General features: G+C 37.7%; 2 protein-coding genes and 1 long non-coding RNA gene across 10 annotated transcripts in view; 2 read left to right on the forward strand and 1 right to left on the reverse strand.

Moving 5' to 3' along the window:
* The window catches only part of LOC125690178 (SLX4 interacting protein), a 72,842-nt gene extending 63,306 nt beyond the window's left edge, over positions 1-9,536 (forward strand). For all 7 annotated transcript variants that reach the window (XM_048938302.1, XM_048938307.1, XM_048938303.1 and 4 more), the window contains 2 exons: positions 6,228-6,334; positions 7,836-9,536. In XM_048938302.1, the coding sequence (XP_048794259.1) occupies positions 6,228-6,334; positions 7,836-8,640 (912 nt within the window). In that variant the 3' untranslated portion in view covers positions 8,641-9,536. The remainder of the gene's footprint in view (positions 1-6,227; positions 6,335-7,835) is intronic.
* A 1,959-nt stretch (positions 9,537-11,495) lies between these two features.
* Positions 11,496-13,785, forward strand: LOC125690188 (uncharacterized). Its single transcript, XR_007375550.1, has 2 exons — positions 11,496-12,927; positions 13,424-13,785. It is a non-coding gene; the product is annotated as an uncharacterized LOC125690188 (long non-coding RNA).
* A 1,955-nt stretch (positions 13,786-15,740) lies between these two features.
* The window catches only part of JAG1 (jagged canonical Notch ligand 1), a 36,910-nt gene continuing 30,770 nt past the window's right edge, over positions 15,741-21,880 (reverse strand). Inside the window, exons 20-25 of one of the 2 annotated variants that reach the window (XM_048938323.1) lie at positions 21,262-21,375; positions 20,963-21,072; positions 20,639-20,875; positions 19,965-20,096; positions 19,279-19,429; positions 15,741-18,550 (exon numbers count right to left, since the gene is read on the reverse strand). In XM_048938323.1, coding sequence (XP_048794280.1) covers positions 18,093-18,550; positions 19,279-19,429; positions 19,965-20,096; positions 20,639-20,875; positions 20,963-21,072; positions 21,262-21,375 — 1,202 coding nt within the window. In that variant the 3' untranslated portion in view covers positions 15,741-18,092. The remainder of the gene's footprint in view (positions 18,551-19,278; positions 19,430-19,964; positions 20,097-20,638; positions 20,876-20,962; positions 21,073-21,261; positions 21,376-21,880) is intronic. The other variant, XM_048938322.1, reaches the window with a different exon arrangement.

Consider the following 21,880-nt stretch of genomic DNA (forward strand, 5'->3'; position numbering starts at 1 on the left):
ACTCCAGCTCCCTCCTGTTTGGTTCACTGCAGTGTTGCTGCAGTGACTGAGCTACCCTCTGTACAGCCATCTATATGGGTTTAAAATATTAGGAAAGTTATTTCTTTGTTTACAGTTTTCTTTAAACATGTAGTAGCTGACTGGCTTTGAGTTTTGTAAGTTGTATTTTCTTGAGTTCACATGTGGGTTTAGAAACTATCTGGAGGGACCAATCTCCATGAGCTCGGAAATCTTGGGGGTTTGCAGAGCTGGGTGTTTTGTTCTGGAAACCAGGCTAATATACTGATTAAACTGTTGAACAGTAATTCTCTCCTAAGCCGTGCACTTTTGCTTGTGTATAACCAACGAATCAAGAATTAAGGTTAGTCTTTCCAAGATTTCCTACAGTTCTTTAATGCTGCTATAATTCTGTAGAGAGACTCTTCATATTTTCTTTTTATGAGAATGACTGTTTTGACTGAATGAAACACAATGTTGTATATGTCATATATTTTAAGTACTGCTTGATTCTACTATACCATTTAGATTTGGCAGGCAGATAGAGGATCCTAATATCAGGCTGCTAAAAGCTGTAGCACAAGATTACAGGAGTGGCTTGCTTTTCCACCTACCTGTATTAAAGTTAGTAGTAGATTGGTAGTAGTTGAGGGAAATAACTGAGCTCCATATGAAATTGCTGTTGTCTTGTTATTGAAAAAGTCTTTTAGGAATAAAATGTACATTTTATGTGAATGTTCTCATCAAGAAATAAACTGTAAGATTAATTGCAAAGGTTGGCTGCAGATCAATGTTTATAAGGCATTGGTTTTCTTCTTAAAAAAAAACTTCCTTAAATTTTTCTTTATTGACTTTTGTAAAGATTATTTTGTTTGCAACACCATTCTGTTTTCCTCAGTTTCTTATCAGTGGACATTCTCTCTGAAGATAGAATCTGAGTCTGCTAGCATCAGTATATAAAATTAGAATGATTAATAGCTCAATTACTTAACATTAATTTTAACACTTTTTGCCTTCAAGCAAATAGGCACATAGTATATTGAGTGCTTCTTGAGTATGTAAATAAATCATTTGTTTTGAGGACACTTTCTATGGCTTTAGAAAAAGTGTTAAGTAAGTTCTTGCTACTTATGTTAGATATATTTGTCAAGTTAAATAGGCCCCCTTCTAACTTTTTTTTTTTTTAATACAGCATCACAATTTTTGGTTTACGCCACTTGCAGCTTATTAAGCTTTTTTTTTTTTTTTCCCAATTATCTGGAAAGGTAACTCTGAATTTCCTAAATTCATAGTGGTTTGGGATTCTTCCAGTAACCAAAATATCACTAAAATCCAAACAAAAGACTTAAGTAGCAGAAAGGTATTTTCCTATTATAATCTGTTTGCTTGAAACCAGTCTGATCCTTTGGGAACCTTTGGAGCGTACATCGCAGGGCTTTGTCATGAACTGGACAAACCTTGCACTAGGAAGTGCACATCGCAGGTACTCTTGACCAGCAAAAGCATAACAGTTGAGATCCATAAAATCAGATCAAAATGAATTTTGGTGGTAGATAATGAAGACTGCTGATCTGGGAATTAGATTTTGCTTTCTGTGCTAAGCTGGTAGATTTTAGGTTATGCACTGAAAGTATCCTCCTGTTTTCTCTGCTTATTACCCGAGTTTCAACCTTTTCAGAAGAATGTATTTCAAAACCATCATTGCTCCTGAAAAATAGCTGCTTCAGATGGGAAATCAGTACTCCCATGTAACGTAGAAAGTGGTCCTTGCTATATTTACTACTATTTCAAAGTAAAGGAGGGAGGTTTAGATTGGATACAAGGGAGAAGTTTTTTACAGTGAAAGTGATGAGGCACTGGAACAGGTTGCCCAGAAATGTGGTGGATGCACTGTTCCTGGAGTCATTCAAGGACAAGGTAGATGGGGCTCTGATCAACCTGATCAAGCTGTAGGTGTCCCTGTTCATTACAGGAGATTTGGACTAGATGACCTTTGAAGGTCCCTTCCAGCTCAAACAATTGTATGATTCTGTAAGTAGAATCTGTAAGACAGCTACATTGCTGCACTGAAAACACTGTAATCTTTGTCTCACAAGTCATGAAATGACTGGAAGATTTTTCATTCATGTATGGTTGGGTAGAAGGCTAGACTTCACTGTATCTGATATAGTATCTGATTCATCCTTCACTAGCAAGCCCCCCCACTTGTCTACCAGATTAAGTAGCCCTGTCTGACCACACTGATCTGCTGGGCATCTATTATAACAGCATTGAGATCTAAAGATCTATGTGATTGAGCTTATGACACTGCTAATGTGACACTGACATTAAGAAAAATCATGCAATTGCAAGAATAGGAATTTAACTGCTTTTTTTTCCACTAATTATAATTTTTTTCATGTGTTACTGGGATAATACTTTATAACATTGCTTCATCTATATTGTTATATACAGACTGATGTTGGGGACTGTCTTGCTGCGTGTGCTCCGTGGGGCCTCAGTAGGGACTCTTACATGCTACTCCAATGTTAAATATGATTTATGGGACTCTTTGATGTTTTCTATTAAGTTTTTTTGATGAGAAACTTGAGCTACATTGATAAGTGCAACTCAGAAATAGTGTGGTTTGTTTCCTTTAAGCAGACATGAAATTTAATTATTTTTTACAGTTACTTTATTGGTACATAAGCATGTGCAACAATTGTCCTAAGCATAGTAGGAGACTACTAGAAAATATGGACCCAAACCAGAGGAGAGAAAGGAGGCAGCAAAAACAAACAAACAAACAAACAAAGTGTGAGCAATATTGTAAGGCTTATTCGTGGAAAAGGCCAAACCTTTCAGTCTCCTTCACGGTTGTAAGTTGGAAGGATACTTGATATGTGCAAATCCATATTTAGTTCTCTTGCAAGTATTTAATGCAGCTTTGCTGAACTGAACTGCGTTGGAAAGGGCTGCAGATGGCAGCCACCCTTCTTTTGAATGTTTTTGAAGGTTTATTTTTGAGTATAGATAGGACAAGAATGGATTTTCAATTTGAAAAGCCTAAAAGGAGTATATTTTGTGCCTAAGTCATGTTTATGTGTGGGTGTGAGCAGAAGTTCTTGGTTTTTTCCAGACATCTCTCTGGACAAATGTTAAGGATCTTCAGAGCAGGTTTTGCAAGGTCAGTATTTTGAGCAGGTAGGGTAGTAAGTCTTTGTAAGCTTCATTTCTGCACGCCCTTAGCTGAGTTTAGTGACAAAAAGGAGTGAGCTTACCCTAGGATTTTAAGAGCACAGATTTCTAATAGATCTTGGCAGTTCAAAGGCTAAAGAAGCATTTTAATCTTGTGCCCACCCAGTCTCTATACAAATGTAAATATGTCTGTCTTTAACAATTTGCCAAGAAATGTGGTTTTAATTTGTTAGCAGCAACCCCACTCCCTGCAGCTCTTTCAGAGTCAAGTCACAAGTCTGGCGGTGCTTTGACGTTTTTCTCTGTCGTGGTGTCATTGTTTATATGATGTCTGCTTCTGCTGTCCTCCTTTTTATGCCTGGAATATTTTTCTTTAATTATTTCACTGCCTAAAAGGAATTTGGGATTACTAGACAGGATGAGAACAGATTAGCTTTTTTTTCTTTCTTTAACAAGTTCTGAAGTTCCCATAGGAAATAAATAGTATTCCCAAAACAGACAGGATTTTTTATTTTTCTTAATTAACTAAAATAATTAAGTCTAATAAAGAAAATAAAGGAAGTATCACCAGTAATGGCTGAATCTCTTGGTTGTTTATGGAGTGCCCATTGTTGTTATTTGTGACTCTTTGCCTTCTATTGTGGACTTATTCCAGCCTTAGGGAGTTTACATCACTCCTAATAGCAAAAGGCTCTTTGGTTCCCACAGAGTTTTTCAAAGACTGACTCATATGCCTCATGTTAATTGTTCAGCTCTCAAAATACAGCACTTACAGGGTGTGGTTCTAAGGGGAAAATCTACTGTACTTAGAGGGCATGTTCAGAAGTGTTTCACATATAAATCATTTTGATTATTTTTTTAATACCTTAACCCTTTTCTGTCACTGTGTTGTGCGATAAGTTACTGGCAAACAAAATGAAAGGTTGATGATGGCACAGCAAACGTGTCTGCCCTTCCATTCTGAGCCATTAACTTCCAGTCTGACTCAACTCACAGCGGAATGGCTTTGTTATCTCCGCCTTTCTCTGGGGTCTGCTCTTCACACCCTCGACTGCACATTCCAGGCAGCAATCGTTCACTGCTTATAATGGGATACAAGTTAGAACTGAGGTTTATTGCTTACCTGCAGTAGTATGTGTGGACAGCAGCCGTCCTCGATCCTCCCCTGTCTGCACTGACACACAGGTTTTTGTACCAAGTGCTACTTTCCACCCATTGTTTACCATATCTATGAAAATCATCTTAGTGGTCTGGTGATCCTATCATAGGCTGCCTCACTGATGTTCTCAGCTGAGGACTGAAGCAGACGTAATGCAATTAGCCTTTCCAATTACTATAACTTGCAACGAGGAAAGTTCAGATGCTTCTCTGTTTGTACTTCTCTGGCTAACTAAGAGTGCTCTCTGGCTGCTCTGATACAGCATTATTGTGCAAGATCCTTCAGTCTGAGTCGTGCAGATGTTACAGGAAGTCAAATTAGTTTCTACAGACTTTACAGTTAGTCTGTGCATTCTCTTAAAAGTAGCACAGATCTTTTAGTATCTTCATAATATTTCCTTCTTCAGTAGCTCACAAAATATGAAAACATATGAAGTTAAATTAGGAAGCCCATATCTCTCGCAGGAATAGAAGCAGCAATTCATCCTTCAGATTAAACTAGTCAGGCTTGATTTTTGAGATTGAAATCGCTTTGCACGCACGTCCAGTGTATTTTGTGCTTATTGTAAACACGTGTTGCAGTGTTTGTGCACAGAACTTCATGCATCTGTTAATGTACACACAAACATTTGCACAGATTGCCTCTGAAACGAAGGCTCAAAACAGCTGTAGTTTTTTGAAGTGTCACAAGGGCCCATTTTCTTTGCCTGACTTGACTACCCTCTTTCTGCTTACAAGGCAGAAAACTGATTTCACTGCTTTGTTCTTCTGGAAAGAGTGGTGGGATTTACCCCTTCTCCTATAGGAACTGAAATGGGCAGCTTAATCCCATCTCAGTGACAGGTTCCTGAGTGGCGTTCTAGGTAACATGTTCCATATACATGCTTAGCTTCCTCCCTCTGCTGTCCCCCTGTGTTTCCATTCTTTCATACTGCCTCGCTTTTAGTGAGCTGGATTTAGAGCTCAGATCAAGAAATGATATCAAGAAGCACTCCCTACATTTGATGATCCCCCAGTCAGAAGTTTCATCATTTGATCTGATGGAGAAAAAAGCTATCAGAGGAAAGGAGGCACAGAGAGCCTCTTCTCTTCTTGACTTTGCAATGTTGTTTTTTTTTTTCCTTTCTAGCCTCAGAGATAATATTATTTTGAAGTGTGTGGTGGTTAATAGTGAAGTCAGCAACTGGCCCTTCTCTCATTGAGATCCTTTCATTGTGAAAGGAAATGCTCACAGCTTGAAGAAAAAGAGCATTTTCCTTCCCTCCCTGTTGCCTCAATCTCACATTATTTAAAAATATGGTACTGCTGTTAGTTGAGACCAGAAAGAATTCCCCTGTTGTCCTGTAGTAGCCAACCACCACAAGCTGGAGTGTTTGAATGTTAGTATTAAAAATTTTAACCCTTACCTTCTTAAATGAGCAAGTAATACTCTGTATATTTTTTGTAAGTATGGAAAATTATGGGAATTCTTCTGAGAATAAGTGTATAGACCACTGCGCCAGTCAGTCTCTTCAGAAAAAAACTGACAAACATGCTCCTGTCTGCAAGAGAGATTCCTGGCATTTGTCACAGTTTGAGCCACAAAGATGTCAAATATTTGCCAACAGTTTCTCAGACAGTTTGGAAAGCTGCATCCTTTATGTTTCAGTCTTGTTTGTTTGTGATATATTTTAGCATATGAAATATGTTCACTGGGAGTCTGAAAAGGGAGTGAACTGACTAGACCCAAGTATTAAAAAATTAAAAATAATTCTCTTCTTTGCTGTTTCTTTTAGACTGCTCAGATCAGAATAATAAAGAACATCTGCAAGTCTTAGTATTAGAAATGAAGCTTAATGTTGAATAATTGTATCTTGATGTGTCACATTTCAAACCTGTGTTTTCTTTTGGAACAGAAAGAAGTTTCCAATGGGACATCTGAATATTTTTCTGAATCTGCTGAAAACAGAAAGCTTCAGCTTAGTCTGAACGAACAGATAAAGCAAGATATCTTGAAGGAAATGTATGTCTCTTTGTTTCTAAGTTGTTATATTTAGAACCTGATAGAATTTGTGTTAATAGAATCTAGTCTATGTAGTAAAATGTCAAATAATATGAACTTCTCTTTAAAAGATTATTCAACATCATTAGGGCTGTCGCTCTGCTGTGAATAAAGGACGTAAAATGATCCTTCTTATTCTGTACGACATAAAAAAATGAAAGCTGTTATAACCCGTATAGATATCTCCTGTAGCACAAGGCAGAACCAAAACAGGGTGTCTTTTTCTTGAAAGAAGCTCTGAGCCAAAATAAATAAGTGCTGTTTGAGTCTGGTGAAAAACACTTGCAAATATGTATTTCATTTGTTTGGAGAATCTGCAGTGGTTGTGTGATAGTCTGGATATTTTGCCACAGCTGAAGAGGGCCCTGCACAACTCTGGCCTGTAGTAGATGAGGGCTTTGGTTGGTCAGCAGAGCGTGTTGCCTGCTGTACCAGGGTGCTATTTTTATTTGCACCAACTGCCAGAATTTCCACATATTTAGTATATCAACCGTGGACTTGGGGATTTGCTGTGAAGTCTGGCAAACTTGTCTTGTTTGTTGTTTTTGGAAGGGAGATTAGATTTGGAGGATGCCAGTTCTACCTATTCTGTAGGAACCACTTTTCGAAGGAGTTAAATATCAATCTGGGAACTGCTTGGTGCCAGCAGACCAGCAGAAGGCAGTGCCAATATGGGGTGTTCTATAGCAATTTAGACTGAAAACTTTAAGTAGGCAGCTTCAGTACTCGTGCACAAAGTTCATTTCGCAATCTGTGTGAAGTTTGGATTGGTAGGTAAGGCACTCTGCCGAGGAGTGTGTATGAACTGATGCTCTGTCATGTCCCTTGTGATTGATTCCCTTTTCCTGTATAATTCCTTTCAGAATATCATCTGCGTGCATTACCTAAGTCCTTCCCAGATGAGCAGGCTTGATATTAGATGAGTGGTGGTTAGCTTTAAAGTAGTGCTTTGAAATGTCCTGGGAAAAATTCCAGAGGAATGTTTCTAAACTAGAGATTAGAAAGTCACACAGGCGCACACACTGCTTCTCCAGCCTGCCCCCCTCTATTCTTAGATATACATTATGCATATGGATATCTGGGAATGGTTTGGAATCATTTAGGCACTTATGACATACTATTTTATCTAGCCGGTTTGGGAAGGAATTCAATATACTTATGTTGTGTTGACCTTTAACACTTGTAATGAATCCAGTTCTGCCTCTTGGAATAGAATGTGAACTCCTTAGTGGCTTAGTCATTAATAAGTAGGGTTCCCCTAGTGCAGTGGAAAATCAGATGGATAATACTTGATATTATCCACACTAGGCAAACATTACTGCTTGTCAAGATGATATACGGGGATTTTTTTTCCACATTCAAAAAGAGAGTTGCCCTGGTGGTCTTTCAGATTTTGTAAGAAGGGCAGATTGAGACAGCAAACATTTCTTTTTATTAAAAACAATATCCCTTTTTATTGCAGTGTGAAAAGGACAAAAAAGGGGAAAAATAGTGTGAGCAAACCTCAAACCAACAAGGACTCCAAGAAAGTGGATCTTGGCTCAGTGGGCTTACAGACAGGGAACAGAAAGAATGACTGTCAAACTTCTCCCAGTCCTCAATCAGAAGTGAAATGGAGGAGCACAGGACGGCTAAAGAACTGCATAAATACAGCTGAGAGCAACTTGGAGTTTCCTGTTTCAGAGCTGGAAAATAATGTTAATCAGAGACAGGCAGAGGATGCTAGCAGCCAGCAAAAACCTCATTCTGTGGAGCGGTTGAAGTCAAGACTTCTAAGCAAAAATTCTCCTTGTAGCTATGAGTCAGCACTGCTAGGCCCAAAACAAAATCAAAAAATATCTGAAACACAGTCTCAACAAAAGAGTTGTAGTTCAGAAGAAAAGTTAAACCATTTCAAAGAAATATCCTCTGAAGAGACTCCTTTTATTCCTGGCAACACAGAAAGGAGTAAGTGCAGTGATGATCACCTAGGTCTGTTCTTGGAGGAGAAGACCCCACTTAATTCCAGGTTGTTTTCTAAACAAGACTTTAAAAAAATTGCATCTGATGAAAACTTACTTACTTTTGGAACAAACCAATCCCAGCCTCTTTCTATGAGGACAAACCAAAATGAGCCAGACACAACCACTGAAGAATTACCTGTGGTGCCTTTAGCATCCTATTTAGAAATGCAGACTGTGTCTTCAAAGAAGCTGATCCAAAAAAGGAAAAAAGAAGGTGAAGATGGTCTCAGGAAGTTAAAACTACGAAGGCTTAAGAAACCATAAAGACTGAAATATCACCATGGTAGTGTGGGCAGACAGCCAGATTTGTGTTTGGAAAGCATATACAAAAAGTAGGAAGCAATTAAATTTAAAAAATTTATTTTTTAAAAAAGTCAAAATTAGATAAAATTTTAAATAACCAGTTAACGAGGCATCTTAGCTATTTGGAACTGTAATGAAGGTAATCATATCTTTTCGTATTAGATACATAAATATTGTACAAACCAAGTGTAATATTTAGAGAAAGAAAAATCTCCTATAACATAATATTTACTAAGCAAAATTTCAGACCAGTGATTGTTTTGATACTATTAAGAAGTCCTGACAGCTGATGACAGTATGAGCTCAAATCACTATTGTAATCCCTCAACAGCTACAGTTATCTTTTTTTTTCCTTGTTTCTAAGCACACAGTTTGTTTTGGTCAAAATTAATCCTTTTCCATGTTAGGAAGTTTCTGGTTTATTCATATGATATTTACAAGAGTAAGACAAGTTGAGGTTATTTCAAATACATCTTTAGCTGGATTTTGATATTGTTGGTAATTGAAGGGCTGCATTTTCAGTTGGCTTTCCCTTGCTTGTGCTTGGGCAGTTTTCACATGAATACCTATTTCTAAACTGAGCTGTGGATACAAGTGGTCATGCATTTGCTACCTGTAAAAATGTAACACAAACATGCACTCAGGTTTCAAAATCAACCCTTGTTTGTGTGTGAGGTCACCACACGGTGCTTTTGAGGTGTTAGCAATTGGAATTTTTTAAGATAGGGATAATTTTTAACTGTTCAAGGCTTTTTGGTACTCTTTTTGTAACTTGAATGCTAATGTGCTATGGAAATGTAACTTCCTATTTCATGTTTATATTTTTAAATGGTTAAAATAAAACGGCAAGCAATTTCCTTTTGACCCTTCTCTCAAAATCAGTGTAAGCACAGACATTTTATGTGAAGAAAATATTGCAAAATTCTTACTGACACACACTTATGTTGTGAGTAGACTCATCTAGATTCATGGGGAGATCCACATCCGTGGCACTAGAGGTGGTGTGTAGTACCGGTGAGAGTCAATAACTCAGCAGCTGTCAGCAAAGCACTGATAGTTGAACAGCATCTTTGCTGCTATAAAAAACTTCTGCTTTTTCCTAAAGGAAAAGGATTCTGCATGCATGCTAGAATACATGAATACATGTTCTTTTTTTGTCTTTCAGCCTGTTTACGTGTTACAGTGCTTTGCAGTAAGGTTGCTAATGCTTGCCAATCTTCAGGCTCTGCAGAAAGGTCTTTCCTAGTAGCAAGCAAAGGGAAGGCTGTAAATGAACCTGGGTTTGGAATAACAGCCTGAGGTATGTTTACTGCTCTTTTGTTTTGAGATATAAAGAGTATAAGGACATCTAGTTAAGTTTCAGAGAAATAAAAGTAAGTAAAACAGAATTGCTTGATTATTTATATTAAGGTTTCAGCCATTTTCTAGATGGCTTATTTAAGTCCTAAGAGTAAATAATCTGACAACAAATGGTACAAGCATATATTCTAGTCTGTAGTTTTACATTTCCTTTATTTCTACTGTGCTTTTGAATTTTCCATTATATTCTTGGTTGCAACAGGTAACTGTAGGAGATGAACTATTAGAAGATTATTATGTAAGAACAGACACATGTTGAGTTGGCAGATTTACTTTAGGTTTTTTGTTTATTTGTTTTTGATATTTGTTTTTTTTGTTTTGTTCTGCTTAGCAAAGGGGCATTATGATGGCTTTCCCAAAGTGGCAAACACACAGATTGTTTCTGTGAGAACTGTGGGCAGGCTGGAGCAAGTAAGCCCCAAACTACTACTAATAGCTTCAGAGTCAGAAGCTTCCCCTCCTCTTGCACTTCTCTTATTCAGAAGAACATAATTCAAGTATTAGAATCAAGTATGATGCAAGATACACTTCACCATGTGTATCTTATATCAGTGAATATTACTATTCTTACTAGTTTGGCCTTATAATTACAGATTAGTTTTACTTGTAACTGAGTAACATATCTGCATCCACCCTTAAAAATGACTCTCATACGTTTGTAAGGGCAGATAAAATTATTGCTTTTTCTGCAGCTGAGTACTTGATTTTGCTTTTAGGATATTTTGTTTTGTTACTTAGAGTGCTGTCTCCCATCATCTTACTGATAACATGAGAACATCTGTTTAAAATAGTGATCTTGTAAAATTAACAAATGTAGGCATAGATTGTTTAAAAATGTTTGAGCTTACAGGCTCAGAACAATTACAGTGAACTTTACAGTGAACTGTAATTGGTGGTTTGTTAGGTCCCTAGGCTTGTTTCTGAGACCCACTGCTTTCTGGCTGTGTATTTAGCAGTTAATTTGAAAAGCTATCTCTTGGATCCTTTCAGAAATGCAGGGGATTTTAGGGAAAAAGTTTCAATATTGTCATTTCTGGATTTTAGATGGTGCTACCACTCAGAATTGTTCTTTCTTCTCCTCTGTGCATTAGGACTACTATAAAAGTTTACCTTTTGCAAATGCTGTGGAGAATTTAATGTGATACCTGAAATGTGTTGTTAGCATATGCTTGTGTTACCTGTCTGCTTTCACCCCGAGGTTCTTCTCCTGAGCCTTGGGGTTTTTCTTTATCTGCAGTCCACCTGCATCCAGATGACTGACAGATGTGTGTGGTCTGGCATGCTCTAGAAATGCTAACCTGGTTTCCAAGTCACGGTTAGGATCAGGAGAAAAAAGAATGCCTGCTGGAAACTGAGCCCCAGTAATGGAAAACGAGCAGCTTTCAAGTCTTGGCCCAGGCTTGCTATTACAAATTTGCTACACAGCAGAGTTAGCATACTGTTAGCATACAACATCTTTATTAAAGATATTAAATATTTAAGGCTCTATTCTATTCTGAAGTCTCCATTGAAGCACAGAAATAACGTCTTCATTTTTTTCTTCTGGGTTTGTTTTTTACGTTTGTTTTTTCTTCAGTGCTTCTTTGAACTTCTCTGAAATATGTGTAGGTCTGAGCAGCTGACTGGCTACAGCCCACAGTCTGCTTAATTTGGTCTGTGCCGTTTGCTGATAGCAAAGCAATCCTTTCCCAGCCAAACTAATGTGCCCAGACCATCATTTCCAGTACGTGTTACAAAGAAGCAGTTAAAATATTTGTGTAGTGAACCTGTGTATTTAAACGTACATCAAAGGCTAGGCCAGCCTTTTACATATTTATATATTAAAAGAAAGCAGCTGATGTAAAATATCCTTTGCCCAGCGCTGATCCGTAGGAAAGTTTTCAGCTAGTAGAACACTTCTATTTGGGTGATGGGCACTGTGCTAGTTCTGATGATTGTCAAATTGTAGTTCTGCATACCAGGTTCTACAGCTCATACAAGCATGTTACTACCACTGCATTGTCGCATTTCAGCGTAACACTTGACTTGAAGAATATCAAGAACACTTGTTTCTAACAAAAAAGGAAAATTTTAAGAACAAAACCTTTCTTTACTACAAAATATTTGTCTCAGTGAAGTGTTAGATAAACTTGCTGGAACATTTATTTTTTCAGTGTAAATTTCCTTCCCTCTCACAACTCTGCATGTGGGTCACATTCTTTGGGTTTTAATTGGCATTTTTAAATCATTATCTCATTGGCTTTTGAAGGGAAAGTTGATCTTTTTTAAAGGAAAAATATAGAGGAAATAACTTTTTGTTTGCATTGAAAAGCAGTTGAAATAAGAATGTAAAATGTAACTAGAATATCCATGTTGTTCATGTTAACAGTAGTTATCTTGTTGTCTGTATCAGTACCTAATGAAATGTCTCCTGCTGTATTAAAGCGCTCCAATGCAAGCTTGAGCAAACACAGTTAATAGTATCAAGAGTCTTTGAGCAGCAGTGGAAAATGTGGCTTGGCCTCAGAAATGAGGTTTAATACAAGGCACTCCTCACTTTGCATTCTGCTTTTTTTCTTCTCTGATAATCATTAAATAGTATCCAGAAAACTATATGAAGGAAAGATTGGGCACTGGGGAAACAGCAGCACATCGAGCCTTTCATCAAAGGGATATCAAGGTGTTCTGCTGCTGAACCTGAGAGGAGTATGAATATGCTTATTTTGATGGTTGAGAGCAAGCAGTTTCTTCATGGTAATGCATGTTGGTTAAAGAGCTCATGCAAAGTCTTTCATCAACTTGTTCATCTATTCCTTAACACAGTTCTCCCTTCTTGCTCACTTCTTTATTCCACATAACTTCCTGGAACCTGGTAGTGTGTGACCTTGTCTCTTCCACAGTGGCAAGACGGTGACATTTTTAGATTGGGACTTTTTGTTCAACATTGGCTTATGCTAAGAATTTGTATAATAGTTGTGAAAACAATGTTGTGCCCTAGGGCATTTCAGCTATAACCTGGAATTTGTCCAGGGAAATAGCCTCCAACATCCTAACTCCTTTACCACGTTTCAGTTATTCCAGAGTCGGGAATTCGTTGCTGTGAGAGGTAGCAACGTCCTTTTTGTGAATGAGAAATTCACTGATTTGCTCATATGTTGCCAGATACATCCTTTAGTAGAGCTGAGACAACCCCTTCAGTTACTACCTCAGCAACAAGAATTGGTAATCTAGCTCTGGAACTGCTTTATTTTCTGCCAGAATAATTGTCTTTTTGATTATGCACCAAATCTTTAAGGAAAATGGTCTAGAGCTATAATTTGAGAGATGTGCATGCCCCTTTTTAATATTCATGTGATCTCATAACGCTAGAATGAAAAGAATAGAAGTTTATTCCTCCACCCTGTAGAGAAACTGGTTGGAACAATTTGCACATCACAGAGAAGGAGCTGGCTGGAAGCTGTGGGCTGCAACTCTGGTCTGACGCCTGTCTGATACCGCAGCGCTCTGCGGCTGCCCCAGTGCTCGGTAAGCCATCTGCCAACCATCCGATGGCCAACAGACTGCTTACAACCTTCAACTCTTTTCTCCTCCACGTCCAAGAATTGGAATTAATCACATTCAGCACAGACATTTTTCTGTTTGGTTTTGTATTCCCAAACCAAGGGGAAAAATGGCTAGCCTTTAAAAACAGACTCTGTAAACAGTAATCATAATGACCACTGGTGTTACTACTGCAAAAGGAGAAGCTGAAAAATTCTTGAATATCAAGCATCTGTTAGTATCTTGCTTCTTTTAGAAAGGGAGGAGGAGCTTATGCAATCACTTCCATCATCTGGGGAGGAAAAGGCTGAATTTGGTACTTCCCTTGTCAGAACTTCTCATCTTTGCAGACACAAATATAAAAATTGCCTTTGCCTTGTGACTTGTTCCGGGGGAACCCTGCAAAGCCAAAGGGCTGCAATCCAAGCTAGAGGATGAAGGCTGGAGCAGGCACACTGGGGATAGCAGATGACAAGCTGCATCATCCAGTCTTCAAGGAGCAAAGGAGAAAGTAACCATGTACATTTTCTAGCTTGCCAGGGAGCTGATTAATAATATTAACTCTTGCCATGGAGAGGTGTCCATTGGTGCAAGAACAAGTATTGCTACTATAAAGAGAAAAATATTTTCATCTGTGAAGATAGCTTGAGGATTGCTAGTTTCATATTTATGCCCTGAGCTGGTTTGTATTACTTAGATGCTGGGCTTCAAATATACATGAGCTGTCTGGCTGTCATTTGCTTGTATTAACAACACAGAAATAGCCGTTCCCAAGGCTATCCTTCACCCAGTGACATGAATTTATTGTCAGGCTGATGTAATATGCATGGTCAGCAGCTTTTTTGCTAGTCACCTCCATGTAAGGTGGGCCCTTTCCATGTGGAGGTGCAGTGACTTTGATGTGGCTGTGTTCAGTTCACGTTGAACCAAACCCAGATTTGATGGGCTCAGTTAACCATAGGAATAGCAGAACTGTGGGAGCAAAGAGGAGCAACTTATGAACTTTAATAATATGTTTAAATGACAGCTCAAGAAGCACACATTTTTCATTCTTAGATAAATAGGAATCCAAACACACTTGCAGCAGGAGGCTTCTCATGACTAAACAGAATGCATCTTCCCAAAGTAGTAAACCATGAATGAACAGTTTCCATAAATGTAAACATGCCTTGATATTCTAATGAAAAAGCCTTAAATGTTTGTATTTCTATTTATTTTCATCCCAATAGAAAACATTTTGTATATCAACCCTCCACTGGGGGGTAGTTCTGGGCTTTGGAAGACTGCTCTTTTTTTGTAAATTCTCCAGTGTAAAGTAAGCTTGAAGCTACCACTGAGATACAAGGATATAATGTAACTTTTACCTCTCTGATTTTGTGAGGCCATCAGGTTATGATGAGTTACACAGGAAATCAATGCCCTAACAAAACCTCCACATGGTCAACACAGTGCTTTGTTGCCATGGAAAAAATATATAAAAATAAATTAATACTATGCTCAACATTTTCCTTTATGCTGTCTTTGGAGATCTAAATAGTATTGGCACTGTGTTAGATGATTAAGTCTAATTAGAATTTGCCTCAGCAGGCTTTGAAGTAGCATGTCACAAACACGTTCCCATGACTAGCAGAAATCCTGGTGTTCTGTTTTGGTTTTTTTTTAATTTTGCTTAGTAGAAGGCTGTCTTGAATTTGAAGGAATAAGCCTAAGTGTAAATGTTTATGTGATTTAGAAGCAGTAGATGGTTTTGCATTGTTGAAGTTGAGACCTCTGTGAAGTGTATACTAGAGGAAGGTTGTTAATTCAATGTTACAGTACAGAAAACAAGTCAGTTGATAGCCTCACTGTGCCTCTAAGCCAGCTGGAGGATTCCATTAAGTGGCTTTTTTAGATGCAACTTCTTTGCTTTGTTGCAGATTGTAGAAATTTAGGAACAAAGGAAAAAGAATACTTATGGGATTTGTTTAGGTATTGTTGAAGTGGATAGATGAAGGTAATCTTGTCAATTTTTCCTTCAGCAAGCAGTAAACTGGTGATTCCCTGGTACTTCAGCTACATGTCATGCAACTGTGAACAGTAAGAGCAGTAACCCTTTCAAGGTATTATGTAGCAACAAGTTAGAATCTCATCTTAAAATAAACTTGAAAAAAAAAAAAAAAAAGTAACACTAAAGAATGAGATTTTACCTTTTTTTTTTTTTTTTTTCAAATGGTGATAAAGACAGTACAGAACAGTAGGTCTTGTGCTCAGATTATTTTCAAGTGTTTGTATTATAACAATCTTTATATAAGCTATCTGCATTTATTACAAACAAATACGAAAGAAAAAGCCTATTGTTTTTCAACTCTTGCATGGAGTGGCTTAAGATGAAGTACAAGAAGGAATATGAACCTCTTTCATATTATTTGTCAGCTGAATTTGTTATTTACTTAATGTTTCTGTCAGCTTTAGCAAAGCAAAGTCACAGCTTCATTGGGAAAGGTGCTAAAATGAAGAGCAGGGTATCATTCAACTGACCAGTACTTCCACACCCAGCCCCTCAAAGCCAGGAGGGGCTGCATTAGTTAAGCACTGAGCCATTTCAGAGTATTCTGAGAGTTTATTTTATGCTTTACAAAGCATTTTTTTGCCCATTAGGCATCAGTATAATCTATGGCACCTTTCCCATCCAGGTCAGCAGTTTGTATCTTGCCTAGCTACTTAGATTTGGTTACCAGCTGGTTCATTGGCCCATGCAAAATAAACTAGTTGCACAATTCCAGTCACATTATCATTCTCTTTTCAAAAGGACACAGCGGTACATTAGCCAAAAGACATCAAGAACAAGGGACAGGTTGCTTTTGAACCCCTTCAATTTGAATGAAAGCCAGACAGAAACGCGTAATCATCCAACAAAAAGCTCGACTTTACCAAAATCAGCATCAGGTCTCAGAAATGTAAGCCATCACTTGCCACTGCTTTAGCACAACTAACCAGGTGGGAGCGCTTCCAAGCTCAATAATCTCCACGCTGTTTTATGTTTTCATACAAAAAATTTAATAAATATTACTTTTCAAGATTTATTGCCAGGAACAACACATCAAAGATGCATTTTCATATAACACTAATATCACAATACAAGGTATCTTCATGATCTCAATGGTTAACCACCGAGATTAGTATGTTTATAAGCCTTTTGATCTTAAACATTGTAATAGCACTTTGATTTCCTCACTTGTTAAGGCGGGCAGTGTAATCTATGGCAAACCTACACAGTGATCTTACTGGACATTCTACTGTTCAAGTATTCAACAACTAGCTTATTAGAATACTCCCTAAATGCAGTAGATTACAAAAAAATTCAAATCTACAAGTGGTTCAGTATTACATATTCATGGTGAGAAAAAAAAAAATCAGAATTTACAAAATAAGATTGCTGTGTTTCCAACTTCACACGCTAATTTGATATTTTAATTACATGCAACCACTCACATTTCATCTACATAAAGTAATAGCTCAGTTTTGTTCCCTTAAACTGCTTCTTAGCAGATTCTCTGCCTGTCACTCGGTTTCAAGTCTAAAGCAGCAAAAAAAATTTTCTAGTCTAATTATCTAAACTGCCTCAGTCAGTACTTACAAATAGTCTTAAAGTGATACTATGGAAGGTGTTTCAAACATTTGACATTGTACAAAAACCAGCATCAAGGCATGAAAGCCCGTCCTATTAAAAATAAACTATTTTAGAACACCTTAATTTTGGCATATAGGCAACATGTAACAAGAAAATAAATTCAAAATGAAGAAGCCACAAGCTTACAATGCTATCAAAAACCTTCAACTCTAAACACATACATATAAATAAAAAGGAATGATATTTTAAGGCTCTTGATTATTAAGTTAATAAATCAAATATACACAGTGATTAATAAAAAAGAATTATTTACATATCTATACAAACTTCTATTTTTGACACATTTTCCTCTTTAAATTCTTCATTTACCAGCAACTGCTGACAAGTTCCCCCCACCCTCCCCCAACAAAAATACAATAAAAAAATAAATAATAAACTTATTTTTGATAGTTGCTGTGGTTCCGAGCTGCAAAGGCACTTTCAAATACAGAACTAGTTGTACGTCACCATAAAACCAATATACAAAAAACTCAGATTCAATAAATATAAATAAAATGCATTATTCTAAAGAAACGATATAAATTGGGACATCTGGCAGAAAAAAAATTAACGCTAAGGAAGAGTAATAAGGCTCTGTAATACCTTATGAAACATTTCCATGATGCATCAGCTACAGCTGAATTTACATTAGGGCACTTTTGACTAGTTTTGCATAGATGTGAAATGCAGCACTTGGTATTCCAGCCAACCACAGCAACTATCATTGCCAGTGTAAGCCAGCTTGTCAAAACTTAAATTAACAGAGGGACTCTAAGTAAATAATAGCCTTAGACTCAAATATTACACAACAGTTTAAGAACTACAAGCTCTTGAGTGCCTTTATAATGATATTTAAAGGCCCTGCACGGCAGCACCCAACTGTCTGCTATACAATGTACTCCATTCTATTTAAACTTTGTACACTTTCCAAGTCTCTGTTGTCCTGTTTATTTGTCCAGTTTGGGTGTTTTGTGGGTGTACTGTTGGGTGGCTTTTCATCTCTGTCTACCAAAGTATATGCTGGCTGCTTGGCAAACCGGGCCTTTTGCTGGTGTTTGTCCATGTCATCTTCCTCCACTTCTGAATTGTGCGTCCTTATTTTGGCGATTTTAGAGTTTTTGTTTTCATAGTCTTTAATTGGAACAGTGTTTGCTCCGTGTTTCTCTATGGGGTTTTTTATTTGATTCAGCTGCTCCCTTACGTTGTTGGTGGTGTTGTCATCAGATGCTGTGTGAGTATGGCTGCTCTGCTTTCTGCGCTTTTGAATGCACCAATAGAAAACAGTTACCAGGCAACAGATCCAGGCTACTGTTAAGACTGAGCTCAGTAATGGCACCAAGAAATCTGGAAGAGAGATGAGACCAGTTAACCCTGCTACAAACAAAGTGTTCCAGTCAGTGCTTTCCACAAAGGGTAATCTCAGCTTTTAAGCCTCGTTTATGCACTGGTCTCAATAATGTGAGGATAATCATAGCTCTTTTAGAATACAGGATGTTTTAAGTGAGTTTAGTATTCTAACTACTAGCTAACAGCCCCCTCATGGAAGACTTAATTCTTGTCATCACAGGCACCAGTACTGCAGGCTGCATTACACTGCCTTGCCAGGTCTCTCTTGGCCTGGGAGCAATTGGTTACATGCCCACCAAAGTCATTTCCCTCTCCACTTGTGGCTGGCCATAAGATGCCCGTGCATTCCTGGTGCTATGCAGAAAGCCAATTGGACACTTTTGACCTTAATATTTAATTCATTGCATCTGAACAATGGTGTCACCACATAAACTACATGAGAGCTCTCAGAACTAGCTAGCTCTCTTCCTTGCTTCTACGTGGAAAGGAGCAGCCCTTTTAAGAGGGTAGGTCACTTGCCTAGAGCATTTGCAGAACACTTTATGTTATTATTCAAAATAGCACGATCCTGGTGCAAAACTCTGTTGTTCCCAGTTACAGGGCCAACAGGCAGAGATTCTCACAGTTTCTATAGATTCAAAAGTAAGAAAAGCTTCACCTGCTCTGGAAGTCTTTACTAGTCATAAAAAGCATGCAAGTCATTTGGAGGCAGGGAAAAAACTTACCTGTTTTGTTTTTAACCGGTCGTCTTTGTACTCTGACTTCTGCAACTGCAGCAATTAGTGTGTTGTTTCCATCACGCTTACTGACAAGGTCGATAATCTTATCTGTGATTTCTTTGATTGGGTTTTCATCTTCCCCTATATCTTCAGCAGACTAAAGAAGTCACACAATTAATACCAGATGCCAGATCAGATGTAATCTGTTATCTATAAACTTTCACAATCAGCTAAGGCTCTTAGTACTTTTCATACTTCAAAAAAACAAAACAAAAACCCCCCTCCCCTCCCCCCCCCCCCCCAAAAAAAAAACCCACCACCAACAAAAACTAAACCAAACCAAACTAAAAAACAGGAATAAAACAAAAATCCCAATTACAGGAAGAAAATAATATTGCAGAACTTCAGTCCCCGTTATCTTTAACACGAACAAAGCAAAACAAACAGTGCACAAGAGAGTATAATAGAAAATGGTTTACTGCCTTATTACAGTTGCTGCCAGATGATAGCTTTCAGATATGCACATGTAACCTAGGTTTCTTCCCTGTCCTTAAAAGAGAGCTGGGATGAAAACTAAACCATGAGAAGTGCTGACAAAGCCATGAATTACGATTTTTATGAAATCCACATGTTGCACATATATCCAGGCAATTAACTACTAAGACATTTAGAAATATTCCAGGAATACTTACAATAGCAACATGTATTTCATTATTTGCCAAGTGTGAAGGCTCACAGGTAATATAGATGGAATATTCAACAGAAACATTCTTCAGGATATTCAGATTCCTCAATTCGCTGCAAATGTGCTCCGTGGTAAGGCCCTGGAAGAGATGAAGAAAAGCTTTTTGTTTTTTAAATATGTATATGCACATAAATACACACAAAAAATATTTCTATAAATATATGTATTATGTTTATGCATTTGTATTTTATGTGTATATAGATCATATATATGATTTAGATATGTTATATGTGTTTTCTTATACAAATTTTAAGCATATGTTTTTATTTTATATATACATATATTAAATGCATTTATAGAATATAGTTATATATAATAAAATACACACATACACACTCTTACATCAAGGCAGAAGGGAGAGTTTGCCCTTAAATAGAAGTTCTAAAACAGGAGGAGGGGGAGCATAAAATTCCCTCCAAACCAGCTTTTATTCCTGTCTGGACACAAAAACATGTAGGGTTGAAATCTGTATCAACCTTCCATATTTTCTGGGGTTTTTTTGGTAATGAAGGAGCATCAGCTTTATCTGTACTTTTACAGTATGGTTGAGTATGTTGTTTCATGCTCAGAGAGACAAGTATGTGAGTACCACAGCATATTAAGTTACGTTCTGCTACTTACTGGTGCCATCATTTCCTTATTAAAGGTGAAGGTGATGTTGGCACAGTTATCTTGGTAATAAGAATCAGAATTGCATTTGGTCTTCACAGGCTGTTGATTAGAAGGCCAGCATTCACCCACTGCAGTACAAGGGTGAGTGAAACAATGGTCTTCCTTAACGGGAACACAAGCATGTCCAGCTGGGCATTCGTTATGACCTTTGGCGTGTATTACACAAGGTCGAGGACCACACCAAACCTAGAAGAGAACAAATACCACTATAAGGTAACCACTGGCTACAGAAAAGATGGAAGTACAACAACCAAGAACACAGCAAAGATGTACCTTAGAACAGGTGACTTTCCCATTCAAACACTGACAAGTATTACAGTCATCATCCCACTTAGCACCGTCTGGCATTACTCGAATACTGGTGAAGCAAGGCCTCCCTGTAACTGAAGACAGATTTAATACAATTAAAAACTAAAAAAAGTTTGAAAAACACTTAAGTTCCTAAACTCAGTGACAAGATACTTGATACTTGCTTTTAAAATAACTATTGCTCCCCGCACATACAACTGCCAAGCCATTAACATGCAGTGACACCTACAAGCAGTACAACCAGCTACAATATCACACAATACCTTCCTGGCATCCTGGACCACTGCGACCCGGTGGACAAATGCAACGGTATCCATTAATTTCATCTATGCAAGTAGCCCCAAAGGCACAGGGTGAAGACTGACATTCATTGATGTCTATGACAGGGGAAAACAAACAAACAAAAAAAAAACCATATAAGGCATTTGCCTACTGGAGCTTTGTTTACTCTCGTGTCTACCCAGGGATAGATTCTTATTAGCAGCACCAGCACCATCTTGGAGCAAGTTCTTTGAAGTCTCTTCTGTGTGGCACTAACCAAGACCAAAACCCGACCCCTATAGCTACTTAAGCTTTTCAAGGGCAAGGACACATCCTTCTCACACAAGGATGCTTCCTGTTCTTTGACATAGTTCAGTTTTGTTCACCTACTTAATTCTTCAACCTATAACAGTGTTAAACCCCATTCCAGTTGTATTGCTACTATGAAACATCTATTTCCATGGTTATTATTAAGAGTAAAAGGTGTCAGCATCCTCCTACCTGTAATTATTATTAAATTACAGGGAAGGACATACATCACCTGAGGGCGTGTAGGTGGATTATTCATTGATAACGTTTTTGGCTGGCACCCTTTCACATCAAACTAACTCATGGCATGTA

The sequence above is a fragment of the Lagopus muta genome, chromosome 2 (genome assembly GCF_023343835.1).
Source record: "Lagopus muta isolate bLagMut1 chromosome 2, bLagMut1 primary, whole genome shotgun sequence".
In the NCBI taxonomy this organism is placed as follows: domain Eukaryota; kingdom Metazoa; phylum Chordata; class Aves; order Galliformes; family Phasianidae; genus Lagopus; species Lagopus muta.